The following is a 25,819-nucleotide window of genomic DNA, read 5'->3' as shown; positions in this document are numbered from 1 at the left end:
TGGACCAGGACTTAATGTTTTTCTGGCCCCAGTCCCTCTCTCCCTCCATCCCACACAACAGGCTCCAACTGGATCTGCCTTTTTGTCCCTTTGGAAAGTCCCTTTGGCAAGGGAGGAAAGAGCAGAACTTATCTCTTGGGTTGCCAGAACAAAGTCAGAAAATACAGTTGTGTACACCGGACAGACTCTCAGTGGCTATAAATTTGTATAGCTCCACTGAGGTTTATGAGAGTATGCCAATCACTATCAGCTGGAGATGACCATTTAAATACCTTAAATGGTGAAACAAAATTCAAACTCAAATGCAGGAGGGGATGCATCAAGATCGCATGAGCTTTTAGGGAACGAAGTGACAGTTATTCCAGGGAGGAAAGCCAAAAGTGCCTTTTGGGTTTGTTTTTTTAAGCACGAGAATAATAGCAAATCAAATGAGACATACAAGACAGAAGTCTCATTATCTATGGCTCCTATAACCACGGAAGCTAACGTATGTGGATTTATATGTTCTGCACTTTGAAACCATTACAGTCTCATTTCCTTCTGAATGAGCTTGTTTGGTTAATTTTTATAATGGTAGTAAGAATTACCTTGTAGCCAGTTTGCCAGTAGAATTCTTTAATGGCTCGCATCATGACTACTCCAACTGGAAAGGTCGCGTTTTCCACCTCCTTCCCTGTAGATGTCTTTATAAAATCAGAACCTGAAAAGAAGTAAAAAGCTTTATGCTAGTTTTAGAATAAGAGGCATTCCACACATACATAGTTCACGCCCTCCATAGATGATCTTATGCTTCACAGCAATTATGAAGCATTCTTTTACTGTGGTGACAGTGCTAACCTTGCAGTTGTGGAGGCTGGAGCAGGAGGATGATACCCATCTGATTTCACAGCAAGTCAGAAATCCCAGTGGCTAAATGAACATCCAAGCTCTTAATTCTTTGCTCTAGCTATCAGATTAACAGTCTTTTAAGGACAGTCCAATATAATATATGTTCCTGTACGGACACTCAATATATGTGTATATATTCATGAACAGCAATGTGTCTAACTTCAACCATGGAAATTATTTCCTCTGAATAAATTCTACATTAAATTAACTTTGTAGTATTTCCTCAAGGATCTTTCTGAATAGAATATATAGGGTTTTAATTAAATCTTGCATTTATTTAGTCTCACATTTGACAGTCTAGTATTGTATCTCCTGCAGCTGTTTAAAGTGAAAGGAATTCCATGTGTATTTATGAAACCAGCTGTGTAATTCCGTAAACAAGGTAAAAACTCTTTTACACATTTTGCAATTGTAACATATCAAATTACTATTTTTAAATCCATGGTCTGATATAATGCAGTAATAAGGTCAAAACATCTGTGTTATTTTAAAGAGAGTTAACCTTGGCTTATTTTTCTTGGCTTCTCACTTGTGAATAGTAGTCTCCGCTACCTGTCCTGAATACTTATGCAGTATTCTTGTGCATTCTTGTTGTTCCGGGTTGGCTTAAAATGAATTCTGCAGCACAGTACAACAAGAAGCCAAAAAAGTGAACCAAAAAATTTGCCTTGCACTGTATGATCCTGCACTGACACAATACAATGACAAAACTTCTTTAATTGCATTAGGGCGCACTTCATCCCTGGGAACCTGCTTCTTAGAAAATATGCACTGTGGGATCATTAATTATCAAAGGTAATCGGGAGAAGAAGAGGGATAATTCAACCATCGTGTAGTAGTGCATCAGCCACTTAAGGCAATTGGAACTGCATCTGCTTCCACTTCAGCTTTGGCTTAGGGTCCATTTTGTCTCTTATTTGAATGATGATACCTCTACAGCATTCCCTAGAGTAAGCAAGGGAAGTTTCACTACTGGCTCAAACTAAAGAGTTGCCTAGACTACACTCTGATGGTGTGCTAGAGCACACTCCAGAGACCCACCTTCCTGACGACACTGCCAACTGGCACACAGCTAGGTCTCAGCCTTGATGGTATTAAGACAAAGCCAGGCATGTTCCTGTGTCCTGTGATTTAAACACAAACGGTATCACTAATATTGTGTCTTGTAAGAGCACAGCTTTCTTTGTAGGCTTCCTGTCTAGGCCCATTGGTGATTAAACTGCACCCTCCTGTGACAGTTTCCATTCCAAAGAGAAACAATTTTTTGTGGAAAAAGTTCTAACTCCAGAGAATGTGCAGTGCACAAAAGAGGCAATTAATAGTTGATTGAGCTTTGCAAAGAATGGAGCACAGAGACAATCGAGTTACATATTTCAGAGCTACTCCCTTCCAGAGAGACACTATGGACATCTGATAGTCACATTAAAACAAGTAACAGTGGAAGTGAAACTTCGACATCGCCAAATTATATTTTTAATTCCTCTTCCGAAATGTAGCATTTAAAAGTCCTTCAGTGCAATACTTCCCATTTTTTCTAGTATAAGGTAAGTCAAAGCTTTTATAAGTCTTATAATTACAAGTCTCTATGGTACAGTTTCATTAAAAACTTTCATTAAACAACAGCTGCCCTTGTATATGGTCTTCTAATCAATTTGGTCAAACAGAATGACTTCTAATCAGCTGTTGATAAAAATAGAAGATGAAATTTTAATTCTAATAGATTAACTACAAACTCAAGATAGTCTTCAAAATCCATCTAGCTCTATTCTCCAGTGGATTTAACGACTATTCAGCAACTCATTACTAAATAGAACAAGATGAACATTTTCCAGTTCATTAAAGAAATGTACTATGTATTTTTGCATTGTCCTCATGATTCGTTACAGGGAGTCTTAATTACAAGATAATGGATAATGGTTATTAAATGCAGACTCCAGTAATGAAGCTCTATTCATTTGCGAGCCTCAGAGACTGCAAAGAGGGGAAAATAAAATTACTAGCTTCAAAAGATTAACGGATCAAATTATTATTCAATTTTGAAAATCTCATTCAGACTTCATAGAAACAAGAAGAGATTAAAAACTTGTATTAGTACAAAAGTAGTGCATTTATATATTTATTTTTAAACAATATCTTAAGGCTATTACCAGAATAATCAGCTTTAGATATGATTATTAGACAAACATACAGCCAATTTAGTAGCATCCTCTAACAATGAAAACAATACATTTTTATTTCCTGAACAAATTCTATTTATGACACAAGAGCTTGCTAGCAGGATTGCATGCAGCCTCTTGCAGAAGACAGAAGATGCATGCTAGCAGAGCACGCTAAAATGGAAGGTGCTGTTAATGTTCAGATTTCAGGAATGAAAAGGGGGAATCAAAAAATATGGCCCCTGACATAAAAGCACCTCATTAAGTAGACTTTACGCCAACCTTATAACAATAAGGGATTTTTACCAATTCTATTTCTTATTCAAGTTTTCAAAAACAAGTCTAAGGAATGAAGTTCAGTAGGAGTTTCATCTGGAAACTGATAATTCAGAAACTGAGTTTTATCACCCATCTTCTTCTCTTCCTTTTAATGTAAACAATAAAAAAATCAAGGCTAATATTCAAACACATGCTGGATGGCTTTCCCCTTCCCTAGAGTAGGTTACATGATTCAATGAAACATTAAATCAAAGACTCAAAAAGAGTTCTTCAGGGTAGATTTCTGGGCCCAGTGAGCCTGGAGAAGGCCACACTTTCTATTTTTTTCCAATGTATAACTGCAACAGTACGTTGCCTTTCAAGGCAGCAAGTCATTTAAGACTCATTGAATCAGTAAAGAGTGGTGACATCAAAGCCTTCTTCTAACACAGCAGCATTACATGCCTGTTTTAGGTGAGCTTGCTGACAATCTAGTAACACACCTGTGTGTCATACATTACACACCACAGCCTGGCAAGTACAAACTGTATAGGTTTAACCAAAGCTGGAAATCTGCATAAACCTTAAGTGTGAACAGAGGCTCTCTCTGGTCAAGAGCAATGGAGCCTTCAGTGCTGCTGGGAGCCTGACCACTTGGGCTGCAGTCACACATTTGTGAAATCAGGTAGAGACTTTTTCGCCTGTTGCAATGGCACAAGGGGTAATGCGTTTAAACTAGAAGAGGGGAGATTCAGTCTGATGTAAGGAAAAAATTTTTTACATTGGGGGTGTTAAAACACTAGCACAGGTTGCCCAGAGAGGTGGTGGATGCATCATCCCCGGGAGACATTCAAGGCCAGGATGGATCTGCTTCTGCGCAACCTGATCTAGTTGAAGATGTCTCTGCTCATTGCAGGGAGGTTGGACTAGATGACCTTCCAACCCAAACTATTCTATGATTTTATGGTTTTAAGATATTAAATTCTGTCTTCCCTTGTGCTTTCAACCCCCATACACACACAACCCCCATACACACACAACCCCCAGCCACTGCACTTCACCAAAGACCACTCACTTCATAATGAAAAGAAAATCAGTGTCTTCATAGCGTGCTGGCTGAGTCCATACCTAGAGGTCAAGATGAAGTCCATTATATTATTTCTATTCTAGATACTCACAGAGCCTTATTTACGACAGCATCTGAGCTGACTTGTAGAGCTGAGGTATACAGAAGCAGAGTGACTTGCCCAGGGCCTCTCAGCAAGCATTTGACAGAGCAGGGATTGAACGCTTGGGTCTCCCAAAGGCCAGAAGAGTTCCCATGACTAGCCCACCCTTTTGCTATCCCTTACATCATCTCAAAACACTACAAAGCTCCCCAGCCCATGTAACACTGAAGCGAAGCATGAGAACTGCAGATGTTATTTAGATGACAGCATTCAGGAAACACACTTTGGTTCCATAATTAAGCAATAAGGAATAATAAGCAGTATAGCAAACATGGAGTAATCACAACCTTTTGGTTGTGAAGTGCTTCAAATGCCCTTGGGGAATTATTATCTCCTGATAACTACAGATTCTCTGTTGTTGCCTTACTCTTAATAAAAACCAAAGATACATCTGGCAGTTTTAAACAATAGTTTAGAGAGAGATGCTTGCAAAGGGACAATTATCCCATGCTACTTCGAAAATACTTGCAATGAACACAAATATATCTTGGTTGCTGCAACTCAGATATAAGAATATGCGGCGACATAGGGTGAACACATACCCTTCCAAGACTTTTAGAACTGGTGGTAAAAAGAGGCATGCTGTTGAGGGGACTTGCAAAAGCCCCTGCTGTTTGTGCTGACAAGGTAGCAATGATAAAATACTACACAATCAGATGTGCATATAGTCCCATTAGCAAGCCATCCTTCTGGTTTATGAGTATCTAAAATAAGGCTCTTAAGATTCACACACATTAGCCTGACTAGGGGCAACCAGGTTATCAACCCTCTGAAAATAAGAGGCAAGGCAAGACATAAAAGGCTAATTGTAGCAACTAATTCTTGTCAGTTGAGTCATGGTAATAGTCCACTTACATGTTCTTATCCTACTTCAGCAGAAAGATAAAATAAATTCCCTGCCAGCTTAACTTTGCTGTTGAGAAGAAGAGAATATGCAACTGCAACAATGCACTTTAGCAGTAGCTCACCAAGTAGCTTTAACTCCATCACACATGGCTACACTGCCAGATCACTTGGTTAAGTGCCTACATATGTTTTCACATGCCTGTGTCTAAGCTATTGCTTTGAAAAATACTAGCTCATAACTTGGTGTTTTGTGAACTGCCTATTTTTTGCAATCCTTTTCGGAAAAGTGCCTGCACAAAGAGGGAGTGGGGAGGGGGAGAAAGAAATCACATCATAGGGCTCCATGTCTAATGTCTGTTTACAAATCAGACAATTTTTCTAATGACCCATCCTATCATCTCAGCTTGGTTTCCAAGACCCAGAATGGATGCTTTCTCTCTTGTATACCACCTCTGGTAACAGGCATTCTGCGAGCCAAATGATGCCCCTAGGAACACTTATGCATGCACACAAAGGGACAAATTATTAAGTTCATACTAATGCAAAATTCCCTGTAGATGATGGCTTAAAGAATTCAGTATTGCTGAATTATGCATGGCTCGCTAATGCACCATTATAGTGTCTACCACAAGTCTCCATAGAATACTGTTACTTAATTAGTATTAGTTTCCTGTGTGTTCATTTCAAATGTGTTTCTTCAGAAGATTCAACAGAAAGACCCACACTACCTTCTGTTCCTTGGCTATATGGCATGGACTCTTACTATTTTTAAAGCATTTCTTCCAATCCAGTCTCTATTTGGTACGGTGAAAGAGAAGACAATTGTCATGTGCTTCAGGCTCGAAGGCCACAGCTGGAATCATTGTCGATGGGGGGTCCTTTGCTTTAGGCTTCAAACCACACTAAAGTGCAGGTAGAAACATGTCCCCAGTCCCCTCTCATATTGCCCAACAGAGGTTGTGTTGGGAGATACCAGGATGCAGGAGCAGTTCAGGCAATTACACGCTGCTGGAAGAGCCTGAAAAGCTCTTAGCTCTGAGCTTTAAGATGTGTCTATTCCATTAGCTACCAATATACCTGAAGAGTAAGGGGAAAGGAGTAGGAGAACCACAAACAACTGAAAAAGCATGAAGAGTGTGCTACTGGTGAGCATTGCTACAGCACCTTCATAAATTCTAGTGGAAGTGTTCCACAGCATGCATGGAGGCACAGAGTCACAGACCTGCCCCCTCTCATGGCCACCACCATCTCCATGATCACACAGCAGCTAGCTATAAAAAAGGTAGTCACATCTTTCAACACCTCCTTCTGACTCTTTGCTGAAAAGATAGTGATGGCTGAATTCTGCAAATTGCCCTAATGTCCAAAACACTTCATTTGCATAAAAAAGCTAAACGTTAGAAAATAACACATTGTCTCTGTACAGGGATATGGATGTGGCCAAGGGCTAAAAGGGGGATGGTGACTTTCTCTGCTTTGGCAGAGTCTTAGTGTCCCACATACAGCAGCTAAAGACGCTGAGTGTTTGAGAAGGAACCACAACATTCATTCTCATTGCTTTACCAGTAACACAGAGGCTGCTGCTAAAACAGGTTGTTTCTCTTTTATGAAGCAACATAAAGGCTGGCCTCTCCTTACAGATTAGATGAAGGCACTCAGGTTCTCAGCATTGAGCCAAATGCTGGGTGAAAAAGTAAAATGCTGTGGGAGAAAGTAGACTTGATTTTCAATCTCACCCTTTAAGCTTCCTTTACAAATACTCAATTGCATTGCACCATTTACTTGTTCACACTTAAACTAATCTAAACAATGACAAACTATCCTAAACTGTGATATAATTAAAACAGCACTGATCTAGGTCAGGTTTTTTCCCTCTTGGCATTGTTGGTTTTGGATCAATACATCTCAGTCTCTCAAAATGTTGTCCAGTACATGACATATTACAGACTGAGGCTAAACCCCTGATATATCTACCAGTAATAGCACTGCAGTTTGGAAGAAAATAATAAATATGCATGACTGCTCAGAATCACAGTACTACATGCTATATTACATAGCGTGTTTTAGCAGCCACATTTAGCTTTTTGTTTTTTAATGTTGATAGCAACTTTGAAACAAATACGCTAACATTAAAACTCAGGTATGCTTCAGGTAAGCCTATCAGCTTGTAACAAAATTACTCAAATTGAAGAAATAGCTGTTTAAAATCCATTTGGAAATACTCCAGACTGAACAAAGCAAGTAGGGAATCAGACTACTTTATCAAGATGGTGCTGTGAATTTTAAAGATTTTTTTAAAAAAACAAACATAATACAGCCAAAATCATGACACTTCAATGTCATTTTGAGCGTTTTTTCAACACCTCATGATAAAAGCAGTTTAAGACTCTGTTCTGACTCTAACCCAGAAAATGGCAGGATTGATTTTTGCAATTTAAAAGTCATGTCTTAATGCCACAGACAGAATCTGCCCAGCATCCAGCCTCTTTGTCATGCAGAGGTCAAACAGACAGCGTGGGCCCTTCTTCCACACTGTTCCCTACACAAAAAAAGGCAGCTGGCAAAGGTGGAGGCTTCAGTACTGGGAGGATTTCCAGTATCCAAGGTATTTTCCAAGAGCACTTTGCAGCCAGTGTCAAGGTACCAGATCTCACCAGACTCATCTATGATGTGTTTGTTTTCCCCTGGCTTTTACAAATCAGGTAGAATAGGTTACTTAGGGGCTTGAATAGAGGGCTGAATATTTAATTTTCAGTGATTATCCAATTACTAAGAAAACGTTAGGAACTTTTAGTTTAATTTTTATGATAAAGTCTTCAATACAATCAACTTACAAGCACACAGAATCTATTATGGACTTCCTAGGCGCAGGTGTTGGGCATTCTCCTGATGTAACAAATATCCAAAAGGTAACAATCTGGAAGGCCTTACCTACACATTTGGCAGCGTTAGTAAAATGGCAATCTGTGACTGTTTTAAAAGGTATTGATCTTACCCACAGCTCCTGCCTCCCAGAAGCTTTTGCCCCTCAGAATGTTTCCTTCTTTTTTCCCCATCTTGGTAATTTGACATTGGGCAAAATTGCAGAAGCCCATCCATGTAGGCTGCAATGCAGGTGAGAACTTCCAGGTACTGGCAGATGCTTTCACCACTGTCAGTAGGGTTGTTTTACAAGGTTTCCAGCTCTTCAGGTAGCCTGAATACCAAAAAGCCTGCCAGTCCTCTTCAAGAAAAAAAACAGGTAAAACCCCTGACTGTGCAGCCACACTGCAAGCAGCAGGGCACCTCCCTGCTGGGGTCAGGGAAAGACACATTTCTGGCTTTTTAATAAATCTTTTTTTCCCCCTACTGTATTATTAATGATGCTTACATGGCAAAACTAACAATTTTATTTCAAAGGGATGTTTTATGAAGGCATATGGCTGATAAATTCAGTCAGACTTTTCTGGCATAACAATCTACTAAGCACTACTTTAAAAAATGAAGGAAATCAAAAAGACCCTTAAGCACCATCAGAAATAGGCAGCAACTCATAAAAAGGTATTTAATATGCTGGGGCATTGTTTCTCTACCTCCATTTATCAACAGCCTGTGTGCTGATCTGGTCACAGAGTGCAATCATGGCAAGCATCTCAAACCAAAAGTACCAAAATAATGAAACAACCGCCTGGCTTTTGGTTAAAAATAATTGAAACTGATATAGAAATGCACATTTTGTTAGCTCACTGGCAAATGAAAATGATATGATGATATTTCATTCTTCAAATCTACATTTTATATATAGGTTTTACATTTTAAAAAACCTACACTAAATATATATTATCATTTTGTACTTTGGCATTCCATTATTTTTATTGAAATACTGTGAGTGAAAGAAATTGAGTATGAATCTCTCTTTGTGTTAGATGTATATGTATCCTCATAGGTATTTAGTGGAAAGTTATTAAATGTCACTACTCATTGAGACAGTACGTTTTATGTCTTTCTTACTGAGTAAAAAAAATCCATCTAAAGTTTGTAGCTTTGCATGGCAGTATTTCAGAGCCTCACTTTGTTACCAATGGCTTCTTCATCCACACGTACATGTTCAGAAATAGAAGTGGTCAAGCAAAACATTACCTGTGTTTCACCAAGTTGTCACTTGCCAAACTGTAGTTGTAGTGATGGTATCACCATCACACCAGCAAGCATGACCACCTGGTCTACAGCTTTCCATCTGTAATCCTAAGCTTCTGACATAAATAGCAAAAAGCCGCAGAACCGTCTCCCCGTGTGAGCTGGGTCCTAGGCATGCTCTGTTTAGGTTGTGCAGAGCATAACAGTATTCAAAGCTACCCAAGGCTGCACTCCAACAAAACCCATACTTGATGTAGACAGACCCTGCCCCAGTAAAAGAAAAGCCTTGCAAGATCCACACTATTAACTATGACTTCTAACAATATCTAAATTGGGATTAATATTTTCTGTAGTGACTCCAGTTGTTCAGTGGTAGGGAGTGGGATCATAAGACATAGAATCATAGATTCGACTGGGTTGGAAAAGACCTTTAAGATCATCAAGTCCAACCATTACCCCAGCACTGACACATCCATCACTAAACTATGTCAGTAAGGGCCTTGTTTATACAGTTTGTGAACACTACCAGGGATGGTGATTCCACCACTGCCCTGAGGAGCCTGTTCCAATGCCTGACAACCCTTTCAGTTAAGAAATCATTCCATATTTTGTGTTTCATATAAAAAAAAAAATAATGTAAGTTTAAACATGATCTGTGGGGTCTTTGGTTTTAACAGCAGCCACTTTTAATTAAGTAAATTTTGGTCATGCCATGAGACTAAAAATCAGTAAGTTTAAAAACCTGTCACGTGGCACTTCCTCCCCCCCTGCCTCCAATAGTGAGTGATGTGTACTTTTCAATAAAGCAGCTGCTTTTCACAGAAACTGAATCACAGCGGAAGTTACATGGAATTATGTGTTCAGCATTTCTCTACATCAGATCACAAACAAAGGTATCTAATAAGTATTTACATAGGAAAACACTGCAGTATAGCAGTGTTGTGGATCCTTTATCTACTCAACTAAGCATAGTATTTACTTTGCTAGGTATTTTCGGCAGAGTGCTTTAATGCCTGCAGACATCAGCCCAAAGCAAAACCACATTGTCTCCATTTAATTACCTATCTTTTCAAACCTGCTGTGATCAAAATGACTGAGTTAAACAAAATGGTTACCAGTAACAGGGGACCGTTGTTAACCAGCAAGCTAAGGTGGGCATACATGTGTAAGTTCAGAAGGAAAAGATGAAAAGATGCTGCTGCATGCTGTTTGCTTCTCCAATGTGAATTTATAAAGGGGAGTGAAAGTGCAATATCAAGTGAATTAGTAAGAATTAAAAGGATTAAAATCCCAGGAACCAATGAAGTCTAAGAGAGATGGAAAATGGGTTCAGCCCTAAAAGGATAAAATTATTTAACAACTTATTAAAACAGTTCATCATTGTAATTAAAATCCAAGTGCCTAGAAAAAAGTGGCACAAGAAAGGTAATTATTTATGAGGAGGCTTTAAAAAGCCATTTATTGCGAATTTGGGAGAGAATCAGCCTGAAAGAGTTGGTAGTAAAACGAAATTGTTTGTTTATTCATAAAACTTACTTTGGTCTAGCATACCACTAAGAAACCCTAACATCTGCTCAATGGCAGCTGTAAGTAACATTAGGAACACTCAGCCAATTTATATCTTTCCTTTTTATTAAAAAATAAACAGGTCGTTTTAAATTATTCAGTAGTAAATTAACATAAAAATCAGTGCTGTAGCAACTCGTATTTTGTGGAAAGGAGTCTGCAGGCTTTGCATGATTGTGATGATCTGAAACTTTCCACATTTCACTGGCTACTTTACTCTATATGTGATGTCCCACCTAATTTAGCAAATGAAAATGTAAAAAACCTACAAGCCATACTGAAGTCATGGCCATGAATAATATAGAACGCATTGCCAATACCTCAAACGCCACATTAGTTGCCTCTTTCAACTTGAACGGATTCTATTCTTACCTTCCCTTTGCCTTCCGCCATTTAAAAATTCCACTCTAATAATCTCAGATCCTCTCCTGCCTCTGTCTTTCATGAACCAGACATTAGACAATAACCTGAACTGGCAGAACCTTTCTCTGAATTATTTCTGAGAAATAAAATGCAGCTGAGTTACTAGTTAATAGTTATTTGTTCTCATCTGCAGCAATAGACTGCACAGTGCTCTGCATGTTCCTGTGTTTCACTCTGAAAATGCGTTCTTCAGGCAGTAAAAAAGGAACAGGAACACTTCAAACCTAAAGGCTTCTCTTTACCCCTCACTAACACCTTTTCTTTTTTTTTTTTTATTTACTTAATCTCGAACATTTTAACAGAAAAATATATTACTTTCTTCCCATGTTTCTTTCCCGCCTTTAGTTCTTACTTTCTAAAGCAAGCAAGTCCCTGCAAAAGAACTTGCCAAGAAGTTGTTCAAAAGCATGTTTACCTTACTAGGATTTTTTTGGTTTACATCTAAGTAACAAACCAGCATTTCTGCGGTACGCTCTGGAACTGCTAGTTTAAATGTAAGTGAGCTGTAATTCTAACCCAGGCTCTGGAAATTGCTGAAAATTGCATCAGTATAACAGTACAGGGTCCATTCATCTGAAATTCCTGGAAGAGCTTGCCTTGAAGCTGCAACAATGCTGCAATTGGCAACCAAGCAAACTGCTGAGAAGCTAAATTTGCTTATACCCAGAGTAGCTGCAAACACAGTACCTGATTACAACACAGATGTAACCAGCTAGCTATCAACATCATGCATATGGTATCTTGTTATCAAAGCTCTACCTGAAAATGCTATCCCTCTTCTTACTGGGGACTAGAAGTCATGAGAATCATGGCACCCTTTTCCATCACACCCCACCAAGCTGCTTTCTCATCTTTCATTTCAAGCTCCATTTATGTGTAAGGCATTGTATTTCCTTTGAGCTCTCTACACATCCAATTTCCAGGACCAGTGGGAAGGAGGCTTTTTAAGACGTATGTTTCATAATTTTGTATTGCATAATTTAATTTTATAACTTTAATGTGCTGCACAGAATATGAAACACTGTCATCTGTTTTCTTTGTGGTCCCTTAGAGATGAATTTACAAATCTCTTGATAAACCCCAAGACTTCACCTCTAAAGTCTTTGGGACAGGCTGGTAAACTGGACATTGGATTGGCAGTGTAACTGCAAAGATCATGGAAGGAAGACTTTTTGCTTAAGAAAAAGTCCTGGCATCATGAAGGAGGAATCTTTTCTACATCTTAGATTTAGGGAGAACTTAACTTGAGAAATCAGCTGCAGTTCTACACTGCAGGGAAATCACTGTATAGCACAAATGCCAGAGGGGAAGAAACATCAAAGGTGCAAGTGACAATCAGATGTCAGGTCTCTGCTGACTTGCTGAGAAGACTATGGACTTTGCTGTCATCTTTGTCTTTGAAAAAGTTCTCTCAAAAGCAGGACTATTACAGACAGGTCCAGGAAAGCTACTGTCTTTGCTAACTATAAAATAAGCATAGTCAGAAACTGGAAATTGTCTTATCTGAGAGATGCTGAAATTAAAACCTTCAATTTCCGAAAAGGATATTTTTTTTTTTTTTTTAAATATATAAATCAGGAACATTTCCCAGGGGATGAAATTCCGGACTATAGCACCAAAGAAGGAACATCTGTTCTTTTCTGTGTCTTCCTAACATAGTTTGCACTTTGGCAACATGAATCAAGAGTGCAGAAAGCCTGGGAGACAGGCTTCAAGTAACTCGGGTACCTACCAAGGAAGTTCAAGTCCCTTGTGCAACTCAACAAAAATACAGCAAGCAGCCATGGAGGCAAGCTGGGAAAAGCCATGAAGCTCTCTTCCGAACACAGCATGATGCAACCTGGCAGCCAGCTTGGGTATTCAGTCTGTTTTTCCGCTCTTAATAATGTAACACTTTGAAATACAGTGTTAGCACCATTAGGACATGAACTGGTCAAAGTTAGTGGATGTTTTTATATTGATCTCTATGTGTTTTAACATCTAGTTTATCATAGTAAACTATCCATAACCTCCTTATGCCAAACTTCTTGTTTCACATGACTAATTTTTGTCCCACTTTTGTGTCTCAATATGTATTTCACTTATGTTTGTGTCCATGTCTTGTTATGCTGCTTTGTTTTCCACTGTACTCCTGCTCCTTATGATTAAATGTGTTTACTCAAATGAGTGTCCACAGTGTTTTAAAATAACCTATTCCTGTTCAGGATCACATAACCTAACATATATTTTCATTCAACATCTCTCTTTAGAAGACTAATTTCTGCTGATATGAGCATATACCTTCAAACTACATAGGCACAATCACTAGGTCCTGGCACCTTAAAAATCAACAAAAAATGTCCAGGACCTACAACCCTAGAATCATGCTTAGTTTATTTCCACATCTCTATTAAGTTTCTGTTAAGGGATTGGATTTTCTAACTGGTGTTCCTACTTGCTATCTCTTAAAAGATACTTTAATATTTCATAAGCAAATTTTGTATAATTGATAGATACAGTAAATTAAATATTTATTTTTATTTTTCACTGGTTTAGTAGAATTTAACACCTGCTGTTGCCAGAATAAAAAAAACAAACCTGAAATATCAGAGAAATAAATAGTACCCTGTACATCTATTGATTTTACATAATATTTCCATGTTTTAAAATTGCATTTTCTCAAACCATTACCTTCTATACCAGAGCTTCGCAGAAGCAGTTTTTTGCTAGGAAGCTGTGTTATTTTGATGGAATGTTTGACTAGAACTATTCACTGTGCAACGATTTCTGAGCCTGAGGTGATATGAAACTTCAGAAGTTTTAACTCAAATTCTAACAAATTATTTAACATAGAAACAAGGTTTCATTCATGGGGAAAATTAACACAAGGGGGGGTGCTTTCTCACCTCTCTGCATCAGTTGTTATAAACTGAAAGTATACTATTTAGATATTCTTTAATTAACATGCTTTGTAAAGATCTTGAATATCAGTAAAAGAAAAATGCTATTCAGGCATTTAGGATAGTTTGTTAATAGAAGGTTAATCCCTCTCAATGGTATGTTATGCTGTTAGTCTATGCCTCCTCAGTGTAATCTACTATTTCACAGCCAGTTTCAAAGACTGAAGCATAAAGAATAGCCACTTTCTTACAGGTTAAGCAGCAGAAATCTGCAGATCATGGTTCAAACCCTTCTCTAAGACCCAGTGACAAGTCCTGGGATTTCTGAGGACTCCTCTCATCTATGACTTCATGTTGTCACATACAGCTCATTCCAGTTTGCTCAGTGCAGGGGGATCACCAAAGCACAGCAAGGCACATGGGAGGCACAGCAGAACACTTTCATTTAAAAGAACATTTAGTGGGGTGCTACGAAAACAGCTGAAGGGAATTGACCTCCCTGCTGCTACTGGCAGTGCTGGTCAATCAGGTAGTGCACAACATCATCACCATAGAGTACCATGAGAAGCTGTGCCAGCTCCCACCTTCACTGCAACTCCCAGGGCTGGTTGAACTAGTAAATCAGAGTCAGCAGCTCCCACCATAAGATTTCCATACTTCCTCTTGCTGCATTTCCCAATTTCAATCGTGACTAAGGGTATTCATTCTTCCTACACAGACATGAAAAACTTTTGCCTTTTAATGAGAACAACATATTTCTGCTTATATCTTAATTTACTAGATCTCACAGAGGTCCTATAAAATGCACAATGTTAACTTTACATACAGAAAAACAGAGAATTTAACAGACTTGTCAAAGGTGATGATAAGTTAGGAGTCATTCTGCTACCTCAAACAATCCTACCCATCTTCTGGCTTCCTGACTTAACTTGATATTCTTCTGGTGAGAAGCGCTTGGAAATAGCACTATTTCCATTTGTAAATGAGAATGGTGGAGGGAGAAAGCCGAATGATGTTGTGGGTAACACAAAAAACAGATACAGACTGACAAATATCTTTTGTTTTACACTGGTATTTCTTCTCTGACTTCAGTAGAGAGTGTATCTTACTATTTTCTGATTACAGAAGAATACCACTAATAGATTAGACCTTTCAAAACATTAGCAAATTGAGTTGCCAGGCATCCTGATATGACAACCATGAACAGCTCCAGATAACTATCTCCCTTCAGATATGGCTGTATAGGCTAGTGCACAGTTCAGCAGGAACATAAATAAATGCATAACAAATGGGGCCTTGCATGCATGTCTGGGTTTCTAGCTTAACAAACTGCAAACAAATAAGGCTTTACCATACACATTTTCTTCTTTCTTCACAGACTCTTTGTACCTTTTTTCCCCCAACATTTGTTTCCCTTACCTAGTACATCTCTACTTACCTGTAGAGAGTTCTATTGCTCTTTTGACTCTACTGAACAGACTTTTCATTAGAGCCTGCTGCACTGTTTCTCAACCACTTTCTGTTCCTTCACTTCTGATTCCCTATACACACATTATTGAATTCCAGGCAGATTTTAAAGTCTCATTTTGCTTTCCTTCAAGGTCTGCTTTACCCAAGCCCAACTTTTTTTCTTTGTGTTACTGCTCTTTGTATGGACTCTCATCAGTAATTCAAACCTGAGGATATTGTGATTGCATTGTTAGAACTTTTCAACTCCAAGCTTATCTATCACGCCTACATTATTTGTAGTGATTAGCTGCAGTATCACTGCTAGGCTTGCACGCAATTACATCATTTAAGAGAGCAGCCTTGTTCTGCCTTACTGAACATGCAGCTTTCTGCATTTTTATACCACTGGCTTTTTTATGTCCCCCCACTTTGTAGCAGAATAAATGAAGTCACTTGCTCCTGCAGAGACCTCTTTTAGAGTGATTGTATTTAAAGACCATCAATCTTTTGATATAACTCTTAATTCAACAACTATTTAGTCCATAATATCATTCAAAATTTTGAGACAGACTGTGTCACTCTGACCTGCTCTGTATCTTGATTTTCTACAGTGCTTTGTGCTTATTCTTTGCTCTAAGCTTTCACTAATGCTACCAGAGCTCTGAAATGCATAACAATTCACAGACTATGCAGAATGAACGACTTCTGCTGCAGCAGACAGTAAAGTTATCACCTACTAGTATAATTCCACAGCGCTAATTACTGTTCTGATGAGCCTCTTACAACAACCAACTGCAAGCACTTCTATATATTCAAGACAATAACCAAAGCTATGTTCCTAAAATGACACAACACTGCATCTGCATGATGCAAAGTGCTGAAGCAGTACAAACTATGCAAGTTCAAATTTATCTAAAAATTCTGAAGGAATGGGCAAATCTTTGGACAAATGAGGTATTGTCTGCATGCACGCAGACAGAAAGAGAGCTGACATAAACATCTTTTTATGCACTCTCAGTAAACCGACAGAAATTCAGAAATGTGCTCATCATGCCCACGCTTGATCTAATCTGTACTGCCAGAAGATCACAGCCAAAAAAAAATTGGGATTATTCTCTACCATTTGACAACGCAGGTGGGAGAACTCTCTGCACTGTGCTTTGTTCTCTGAAGACGAGCAGTCAGATCAAAGAATACACTGCACTGTGACATCCTCCTTCCCCAGCCAGTGAGTGCAGCTCAGCCAAGCTGGAAGGGTAAGCAAGACCCATCACACCTTGGACTCATGCTGACTTCTGCTTGGTTGGAAGGAAAGAAAAAACATCCACCAGGCTCTGACCAAGAAAGCCTTAGTCACCAGTCAGGCAGTAAATCCTCTTTCCACACATTCAGGAGAGTAAGACTTACTAGTTTGTCCCCAGTCCTATAGTGGACCTTCAAACCAGAGCTGAATAGCATCTGTCACCCTGGAAAGCACTCAGCAACAGTTCACATCTGTAGAAAGGAGCTGACAATTTTGACCCAGTCTGCTTTTAGAAGATGACAGCCACACATTGACTCTGATTTCTGATGGATCTCTCACAGGGTAAAGTGTACCCTTTGCAGATATACTGTAAATTTAACATGGTTGGATTTGAGACATGTAAAATGAGACACAAATTGAAATCTTGTTTTATATGTGTTACCAAGCCTCCTCCCTTGGTTTGCCTTTCATTTGGAAATGCTCTGGGCTCTAATAATTGATTGAATTAGTATCAAATTACAGCTGAAGTTGTAAGCACATACTTAAATCAATACATAATACAACTCACATGCCATTGAGGGGACCCTCGACTTTTGGATTGAGCGTGGGATTTAAAGCCAGGAACTCACAACTGATCTCAGCTTCACTTTTGACTTGTCTGTTATTATCTTTGTTCCATACTTCACAGGCCAATTGTAAGATTTACTCTGCTAATGTCAGTATGTGCTTTGAAGATACAAAGTACTATGTAAGTGCAAAGTATTATTACTTATTCAGCAGTCTTGTTTCCTACATTGGTCACATTTGCACACATTTGCCTAGCTTTTCAATCAAATTTTGCTAGTTTTTGCTAGTCCTTTCTTCTCTTTCATTTTTCAAGAAACATTTGCTTAGTAGAAGTTTTGGATCATGGCAGTCCACATCCAGCAGCAGGGAAATCATCCACTGCACGTAGATGGTGTCTAGCATGTTTACAGCCATACCACCTAGTCCTGCTTGAAGCAAATCTTCACAATACAGTGCTCAAAACAACAGCTATTGTACCTTAGAATTTGTCTTCCCATTATTCATGCTAAAAATGGATCTGCACCAGTACTAAGCACAGTATAAAAACCTTATTTAGAGCTGAGGTAATGCTTGGTATAGCCAGGCATTACTTTGCAAAATTTCCAAACCACAGTTCTTGGACTCTGTCTTCTTATAATCATTAAACTGTGATATCTTTTCTTAATTCAGGACTAGGCTTTTGTGCAGTGGAATATTCCAGGAAACCTCTTCACGCAGTACTGCCATGTCCTGAGTTTTCTTTAGGGGAACCTTGCAGCACTGCTCTCTGCTTCAAGAGACAAAGCCTGGATACTACAGCTCTCAGCCAGTCTCTCTCTGAATCTAGCACAAGGCCAGCCCATTTGCAACTTTGAGTTTTGGTAAGTTTTGCTATGAAAATGATGTGTGTATTAACTGGAATCACTTCTGTAAAGAGTGATGAAGCCTGGAAGAACTGATAGCAGGCTCTTCAGAGAACTGCAAGACATGGTTTTTCTTAACTATTTGGCTATATTATTTCAGTTCACTTTGGAATGAACAGTATCAAACATCTAAAAAAGTTTCTGCTCACACATTTAATGTGGTTTAGTTTTCTTCTTCTAGACTACCAACATCAGAGACCTTATTGCCTCCGCCATCTCCTGCAACTTTTTGCAGGGTTTTTTGTGCTAGAGACTTTAGAAGCTAGTTTGGTTTAGCACTAATTCTTGCTCTTTCTGAGTTCAATTTTTACATTAGTCAGTACAGCTTAAAATTTATTTGACTAACTGCTTAATGACTTATGGAAAAAAAAATTGTCCTAAACTCATACATTTAGTAGAGCTGCAGAAGAACATTGCATCACTGCTTCATGATCTTTCCACAGGTGCTTGTTTCTATATATATAAAGAAAACAAATACCTTTTATGTGTCACTGTGTTCCTCTTAGCTTTGCAAAGCCTGATGTAAAAGGAACTGTACCATCAAGAGCAGCTTTCACAGTCAAAATTACTCAGATGAAGTTTTCACTTTTAAAGCAAAGTACATTTACATAATCACTTCCTCCACCTCTCTCCCAGTCTACATATCCTAATTAATATGAATTGTTACACAGGACAATAAAGATTTTGTAATTAGGTAATATGGTTAAAATATGATTTTCCAAAATAAAAACCATATATGACTGTGATATGCAATTAAGTCATCCACATCTTTACTGAAACGTTCCTTTCCCACTGCAAGTTCATCATACTTCCCTTCCTTGCCTGGCTTCCCTGGTGATCTCTGATGTTTGTGTCAGAAAATGGAAGTTAAAAAATGTTCTCTCTCTCACAAGAGAACTGTACACAAGACCTGTTCCGGTTTTTTTTTAAAGACACCGCAACAAAGAAACAGAATAGTTACCACTGGTACCCTGGTGTCAGGAACTCACATTTGTGTTCCTTAGGACTGTTTATTCCAAGAGGCTACAAAGATACAGAGTTGAGTGTCTCCTATAGAAATGGATGTGGCTCACACAAGTATACACCAGACAGTTGAAAACCATTGATTAGCTTGCTCTACTCACTGTCTGGAAGTTGTTGGGTAGAGTCAAAGTTGCAGTTTCCCTTGAGAAGCTCATATACTCAAACCACCATCAAGACTTCAAAAAGCTCAAGAAATGGCAGTGGACATTGTAAACCAATGACCAAAATCTCCCTGATTCAATACTGAGATTTTTCTTTCAATCAGCCTTCTGAAAACAATGTGCCCCTTTGGCAGTGACACAGAGCCACTGAAGTGCAATCCTACCTGCCATTATGTCCTCCTTAGCACTGCAAGAATTATTCTTGCCAGATGAGTCACTGTCCTTAGAGGGCTGTCAGCCTCTTTCACTCAGAAATAGGTTCTTAAATATTCCAGAAGAATTTATCACATGTCAGTCAAGGTATGGTTAAGAGAAATTAAGGGAACCGTGTGCCTGCTCCCATTCTGATGTCTTTCTCCTTATGGTACTGTGCCAGAGAAGGAAGAAAAAGTCATCATGGTACTTTGAAGATACAATTTCAGGCACAGGCGTAGCCAAAAGCCACTGCTTCACACAGAGGTAAATTATTCTCATACCTTCCTTTGAAGCAACACTTTCTTGCAGGCACAAACATTAACATTTTGTACTCAGGCATGTTGTGCAAAGCACCATTTCTACAACTGGCTTCTACCTCCCGTGCACTGCTGGGATCTGCACATCTGACTGGGCTCAGCCTCACTCGCTGATGTACAGTAAATGCCTTCTGCCGAGTCCTGTAAGGGCTATGACTCAGAGTACAGCTGTTTGCCTACAGAAGCAGCCTATGCAATCTGCTTTGAATACAAGTGCATGGGCTCACCACCTCAGCTTGAGCATGGTCCTTAATGTTCTTTTAAAATCCCAGCCAGCGCAGAGGTGCACATTTTCTGACCTTTTACCATCCCTTTTCAAGTCAGTGATCTGTGCAGCTGGCCTCATGTCCAGAGGCTGAACCCCCACCTGCTACCTGAATCAGACTAAATGAAACGTGCTGTGGGTCCCACCATATACCAATAATTCCTCAATACAGCACAAGGAAGACTATACTTTGGCAAGTTATCTGGGAGAGGAGACATCTGGGTTGTATTCCCTGTTCAGTTAATTGCTTTGTGCAAAGCAGAGCAACTTTATCGGGAGGGACTGAGATCCTTAACAGCAAATATACTGTAAAATTCACCTCTGTATGGAAGAACCCGAGTCAGAGAGACCAAGTCAGAGACCAAGTCCCAGACGTCCCAGCCAAGCTCTAGAGCTACTGATAAATCAGCACTGTGTTACTCTCTCAGCCTTCTGAGTCATACAAGTAAGATATGCAGGAAATACATATATTTTATATACACGTTGTGATACATCTGTGGCTTTGTGCTCCAGGACCTAGGTGAACGTGTGCATGTTCATCAAGCGCAACATAAACATCTGTAAGGATTTTGTGCTCCCTATATAATAGGCTTACATTATGCATAGTGAAGTGAAACAGTTGAAGGACTGCACACCAAGCCCTCAGTTGCACTGGCACAATCGCACGCAAGGCAAGGCTGTAAAACAGATTATTGAGGCTGTGACAATTTAAAAAAAAAAACAAACCACACATTCCCAACCAATCACAAAAAGCAAACAGCAAACTAATTAACCCTTTTCTAAAGTAATTTTCAACTACACTGCTTTGAAAACTCAGTTTACAACACAGCATGATGAGCATTTCTAACAGCACAGCTGAAGGAACAGAAAATTTTGGTGTAAAGGACAGGCACAATTGGCTCGAGGCAGCAAAAAATTCTAAAGCCAGTTTTGCATTCATCAGGGACTGTAGTGACAGGACAAGGGGTAACGGGTTCAAACTTAAAACAGGGGAAGTTTAGATTGGATATAAGGAAGAAATTCTTTACTGTGAGGGTGGTGAGGCACTGGAATGGGTTGCCCAGGGAGGTTGTGAATGCTCCATCCTTGGCGGTGTTCAAGGCCAGGTTGGATGAGGCCTTGGGTGATGTGGTTTAGTGCGGGGTGTCCCTGCCCATGGCAGGGGGGTTGGAACTAGATGATCTTAAGGTCCTTTCCAACCCTAACTATTCTATGATTCTACATTGTGTAACTAACTTCTGCATATAAAACCAATTGCTAGGGTCAGGTTTATCAGAGTCGTTGCTTTTTTATCTTCAGATAAAAGTTGCCTGGGCTCACCACACCCACAAAAATCATCTGGTTTTTTGTCTTTCTTTCTTTCTTTCAAGTCATAGCTCCAGTTGAAAAAATATATAGATCCTAAAGCTACAATTTAAAAGTACTGTGCCAAATTACTTCCTCCCCAAGATGCTACAAGTATACAAAGCAAACAAAATTCAACTGGAATATGAAGTTCTCAGCAGTTCTGACAAGTAGTCTGAAAATCTGGCCCTCAATACATGTATGTAGGGCACCAACAAACTCTTATTTTTATACCTACCCACAAAGAAAAAGCAAGACACTGAAATAAAGAAATTACTGCATATATTCAGATGGATAAGTATCTTGCAAAATGAATAACTATGCAAGGAAAATCATTAACAATAGAGCCATCTGCTGTATTTCAAAAAAACTACACCAGCAAAGAATCTGAAAACGTTAAACTGCTTTACAACCTGAGTTTTTCACTACTCCATGTTTATAATAAGTGATCATTATGATTACTACATCAGTTTAAGTTACAGCAAATGTGTATTTCTTACACCTCTTCTAATTAAAAGCAATATTTACTGGTATAACTCTGATCCTCTGTACCTAATGATACCAATTGACATTGTAGCTGAGCATCATGATTCTATGATTCTATGTAAATGCATGAAACGCTTCCCCTTTCACTTGAAGTAGGTAAGCATAGTGGTCTGTAAGGAGACAATGAGGTCAGTAGCAAGTTGAATATTTATTTAAATACTGACAAGACACTAGATTATATTTTCTTGCTCTAAAATAAGAAAAAATTCCAGGTCTGAAGAGTTTATAGTAGGAAAAAAAGAATCAACACAAAAATGAGGGTAAGTTTAGAAGACAGACTAACTCAAGTGTTTCTAATATATCTTTACACTTCTTTCTATTAATACACTTAAAGAGTCCTGTTTCAAGCACAGTAGAAGAAGCAGGTGTCTAGAACAGAAATGAAAGAATGTAGCCTTATCAACCAATTCCCAGTTTTGCATTAACACACATCCCTAAAATCCTGGTTAAACTAGGGAAAATTGTACCAACACAGACCCAAAGATGCAGAGACTATATTGCTGTAAATCATAGAATCATAGAATAGTTAGGGTTGGAAAGGACCTTAAGATCATCTAGTTCCAATCCCCCTGCCATGGGCAGGGACACCTCACATTAAACCATGCCACCCAAGGCCTCATCCAACCTGGCCTTGAACACCGCCAAGGATGGAGCATTCACAACCTCCCTGGGCAACCCATTCCAGTGCCTCACCACCCTCACAGTAAAGAATTTCTTCCTCATATCCAATCTAAACTTCCCTTGTTTAAGTTTGAACCCATTACCCCTTGTCCTGTCACTACAGTCCCTGATGAATAGTCCCTCCCCAGCATCCTTGTAGGCCCCCTTCAGATACTGGAAGGCTGCTATGAGGTCTCCACGCAGCCTTCTCTTCTCCAGGCTGAACAGCCCCAACTTTCTCAGCCTGTCTTCATACAGGAGGTGCTCCAGTCCCCTGACCATCCTTGTGGCCCTCCTCTGGACTTGTTCCAACAGTTCCATGTCCTTTCTATGTTGAAGACACCAGAACTGCACACAATACTCCAAGTGAGGTCTCACAAGAGCAGAGTAGAGGGGCAAACAGGTGCTTTGCTACATTCAGTGGCAATAGCTATGCAAAAAAATAAGTCCTACAAGCGATATATAGCCCCTAAAAACTCCATCATGCTCCTAGGAATGTGTTTCTTGGCTGAAAGTTTCAAAATAAAGGCAGACAGACTTCTAAACATTGGGTCAGATGTAACTGAGTTTTCAAAGACAGGAAGACTGGACACTTTTGAAGTGCCAGTTAATTGTTGGTAGTGAGTGCCATTGATTTTGAGCATTCCAGTTAAAACCAGTTACATTCTAGCTCATCCGAGTGCCTGCTGAAGCATGTGGTGTTCTCCCCCTTACTGCATTTCTAGTACAGTTGGTTTCTCAAACTGCACTCTAATAAGGGTGGTTAGCAGAACTGATTGTAAACCAGAAGAGAGAGCTGTCAGCATGAATCTTCACAGGGAAATTCCCCCTCCATTTAAAATAAGCTTATGACATATCTACCTACACCCCATCTGTAGCTCACCACAATTGCCTAGATAATACATGCATCTGCCCCAAATGTGTGTGTCCTTATTAAACATATCAAGGATCAGACATTTTACAACAAATATTACTCATTCCACAAATTTTGTAGCAGTTTTAAGTGTTATTTAGCATTTGATGCAGTTTTCGTAGGTTATACAAAAAAAAGACACTTCATTACTACACCTGCAACTTCAGCAATTGCTGCATAATAGTTTTTTTTCTACTTTGGGCAAAACTAAACTTTCACACTTAGAACTTTTTAAGCTTCATAAATAATATAGCAAAGACATTCTTAGCTTAAAAAGAAAACACCATATATTTACCTGCCATCATAGCTATCATACTGGCTTTGTAGACATTAGCAAGGGACCCCAGTTCACCCGTTGACAAGATTGTTTTCATATGAGCTTCTCCACAGGCCTCACGGCACTGACGGATCTCCTCATAGAGACCTGCGGATAAAAGCGTGTGAAAATGATCAAAGTTGCCTGAGAGACATTTTCAAGTATGGCTGTAATTTCCACTTCTGGATTAATTTCCAATCTTATAATTAGTCATAGCACTCAAGAACTTAAGTTTTGTAAGTTCAATAAATTACATGACTGGAGATAATTAACAATGCCACACAGTTTCAGACTTAACTTAATAGCTATTAATGTCAGTTCTCTCAAAACTAAGAATGTGCACAGTATGCCAAACACTCATGAATACATCAGGAGTAAAAAATGCTATGACAGTCAAGATTGATTTTAAAACAGCTTTTTCAGCAATAAATGTTAGTACATTGAATCAGTACTCAGGGGCAGCTATGTTTTCCTCTCCACACCACGTCGTCACACTCTCTGTCCCCTTCAGCCACATTTGCCAAAGGGCTCAGCCTAAAAGATCCCAAAGGTGTGACCAAATTGTCTAATTACAAATATTACTGCCACATAAAATGCCACAACATATTGCACTTGGCTTCCAGCTGCCACTCCTGGAGGCTCCACATCTCCATTCGGTTTCCTAACTTTCCGCTCAGTACCATGGGACCACCTCATGAAGTCTGATGATGGAGCTTGATGCCTGTGTTTAGGCATCTGAATCCCACTTTAAGGTTTTTGAAAATAAAAACTTCCTGAAAAAAAATCAGTGTGGTCTGTGTCCTAGGTTCAGCAGCAGCAGTCAGTTTTTCTCCTTCTTAGTAGCTGGTGCAGTGCTGTGGTTTTGACTTTCGGCCTGGGGATAATACTGATAAAGCCGATGTTTTCAGTTGCTGGTCAGAATGTTTACCCTGACCAAGGACTTTGTGAGTCTCATGCTCTGCCAGGGAGGAGGAGAAGCTGGGAGGAAGCAGGGACAGGACACCTGACCCAAACTAGCCAAAGAGGTATTCCATACCACAGCACGTCATGCCCGGGGATGCAACTGGGAGTTTCCTGGAAGGGCACATTCTCAGCTCTGTCGGGCTCATTTCCAGCGGGTGGTATTGTATTCTCTTCCCTTGTTATTTCTCTTATCATTATTATTATTGGTGGTAGCAGTAGTGATTTGTGTTATACCTTAGTTACTGGACTATTTTTATCTCAACCCCTGGCAGTTGCATTCTTTCGATTCTTCTCCCCATCCCTGGGGGAGGGGGGGGAGTAGAAACTGCGTGGCTGACTTGCCGACTGGCTTAAACCACGGCATCTGCTAATATCCCTGGTGAAGAGAGACTGAGGCCTGGGATCACATCTCAAGAATCAGCAAATCTGCATGGATCTGTGTTTACTAACCACCTCAAGCAGTTGCATTGCCCACAAGGTTAACGAGGACTTGGACCATCCTGTGTTGTGATCTCAGACAGCCACAGCAAGGGCCAAGGAAGCACTGCAGCAGGAGGGCCAGCAGGACAACATCTTTCTAGCATGTTGTGGAGC

At 39.4% G+C, this 25,819-nt stretch overlaps 1 protein-coding gene across 1 annotated transcript in view; it reads right to left on the bottom strand.

Moving 5' to 3' along the window:
* The window catches only part of DERA (deoxyribose-phosphate aldolase), a gene marked incomplete at its 5' end in the record, with an annotated part of 54,371 nt that overhangs the window by 4,545 nt on the left and 24,007 nt on the right, over positions 1–25,819 (bottom strand). The window contains 2 exons of the mRNA XM_080629171.1: positions 588–700; positions 24,242–24,370. Coding sequence (XP_080485297.1) covers positions 588–700; positions 24,242–24,370 — 242 coding nt within the window. The remainder of the gene's footprint in view (positions 1–587; positions 701–24,241; positions 24,371–25,819) is intronic.

The sequence above is a fragment of the Psittacula echo genome, assembly GCF_963264785.1.
Source record: "Psittacula echo genome assembly, chromosome: 1".
In the NCBI taxonomy this organism is placed as follows: domain Eukaryota; kingdom Metazoa; phylum Chordata; class Aves; order Psittaciformes; family Psittacidae; genus Psittacula; species Psittacula echo.
The sequence above is the reverse complement of the archived record's forward strand: the minus strand, read 5'-3'. Positions and strand labels throughout refer to the sequence as shown.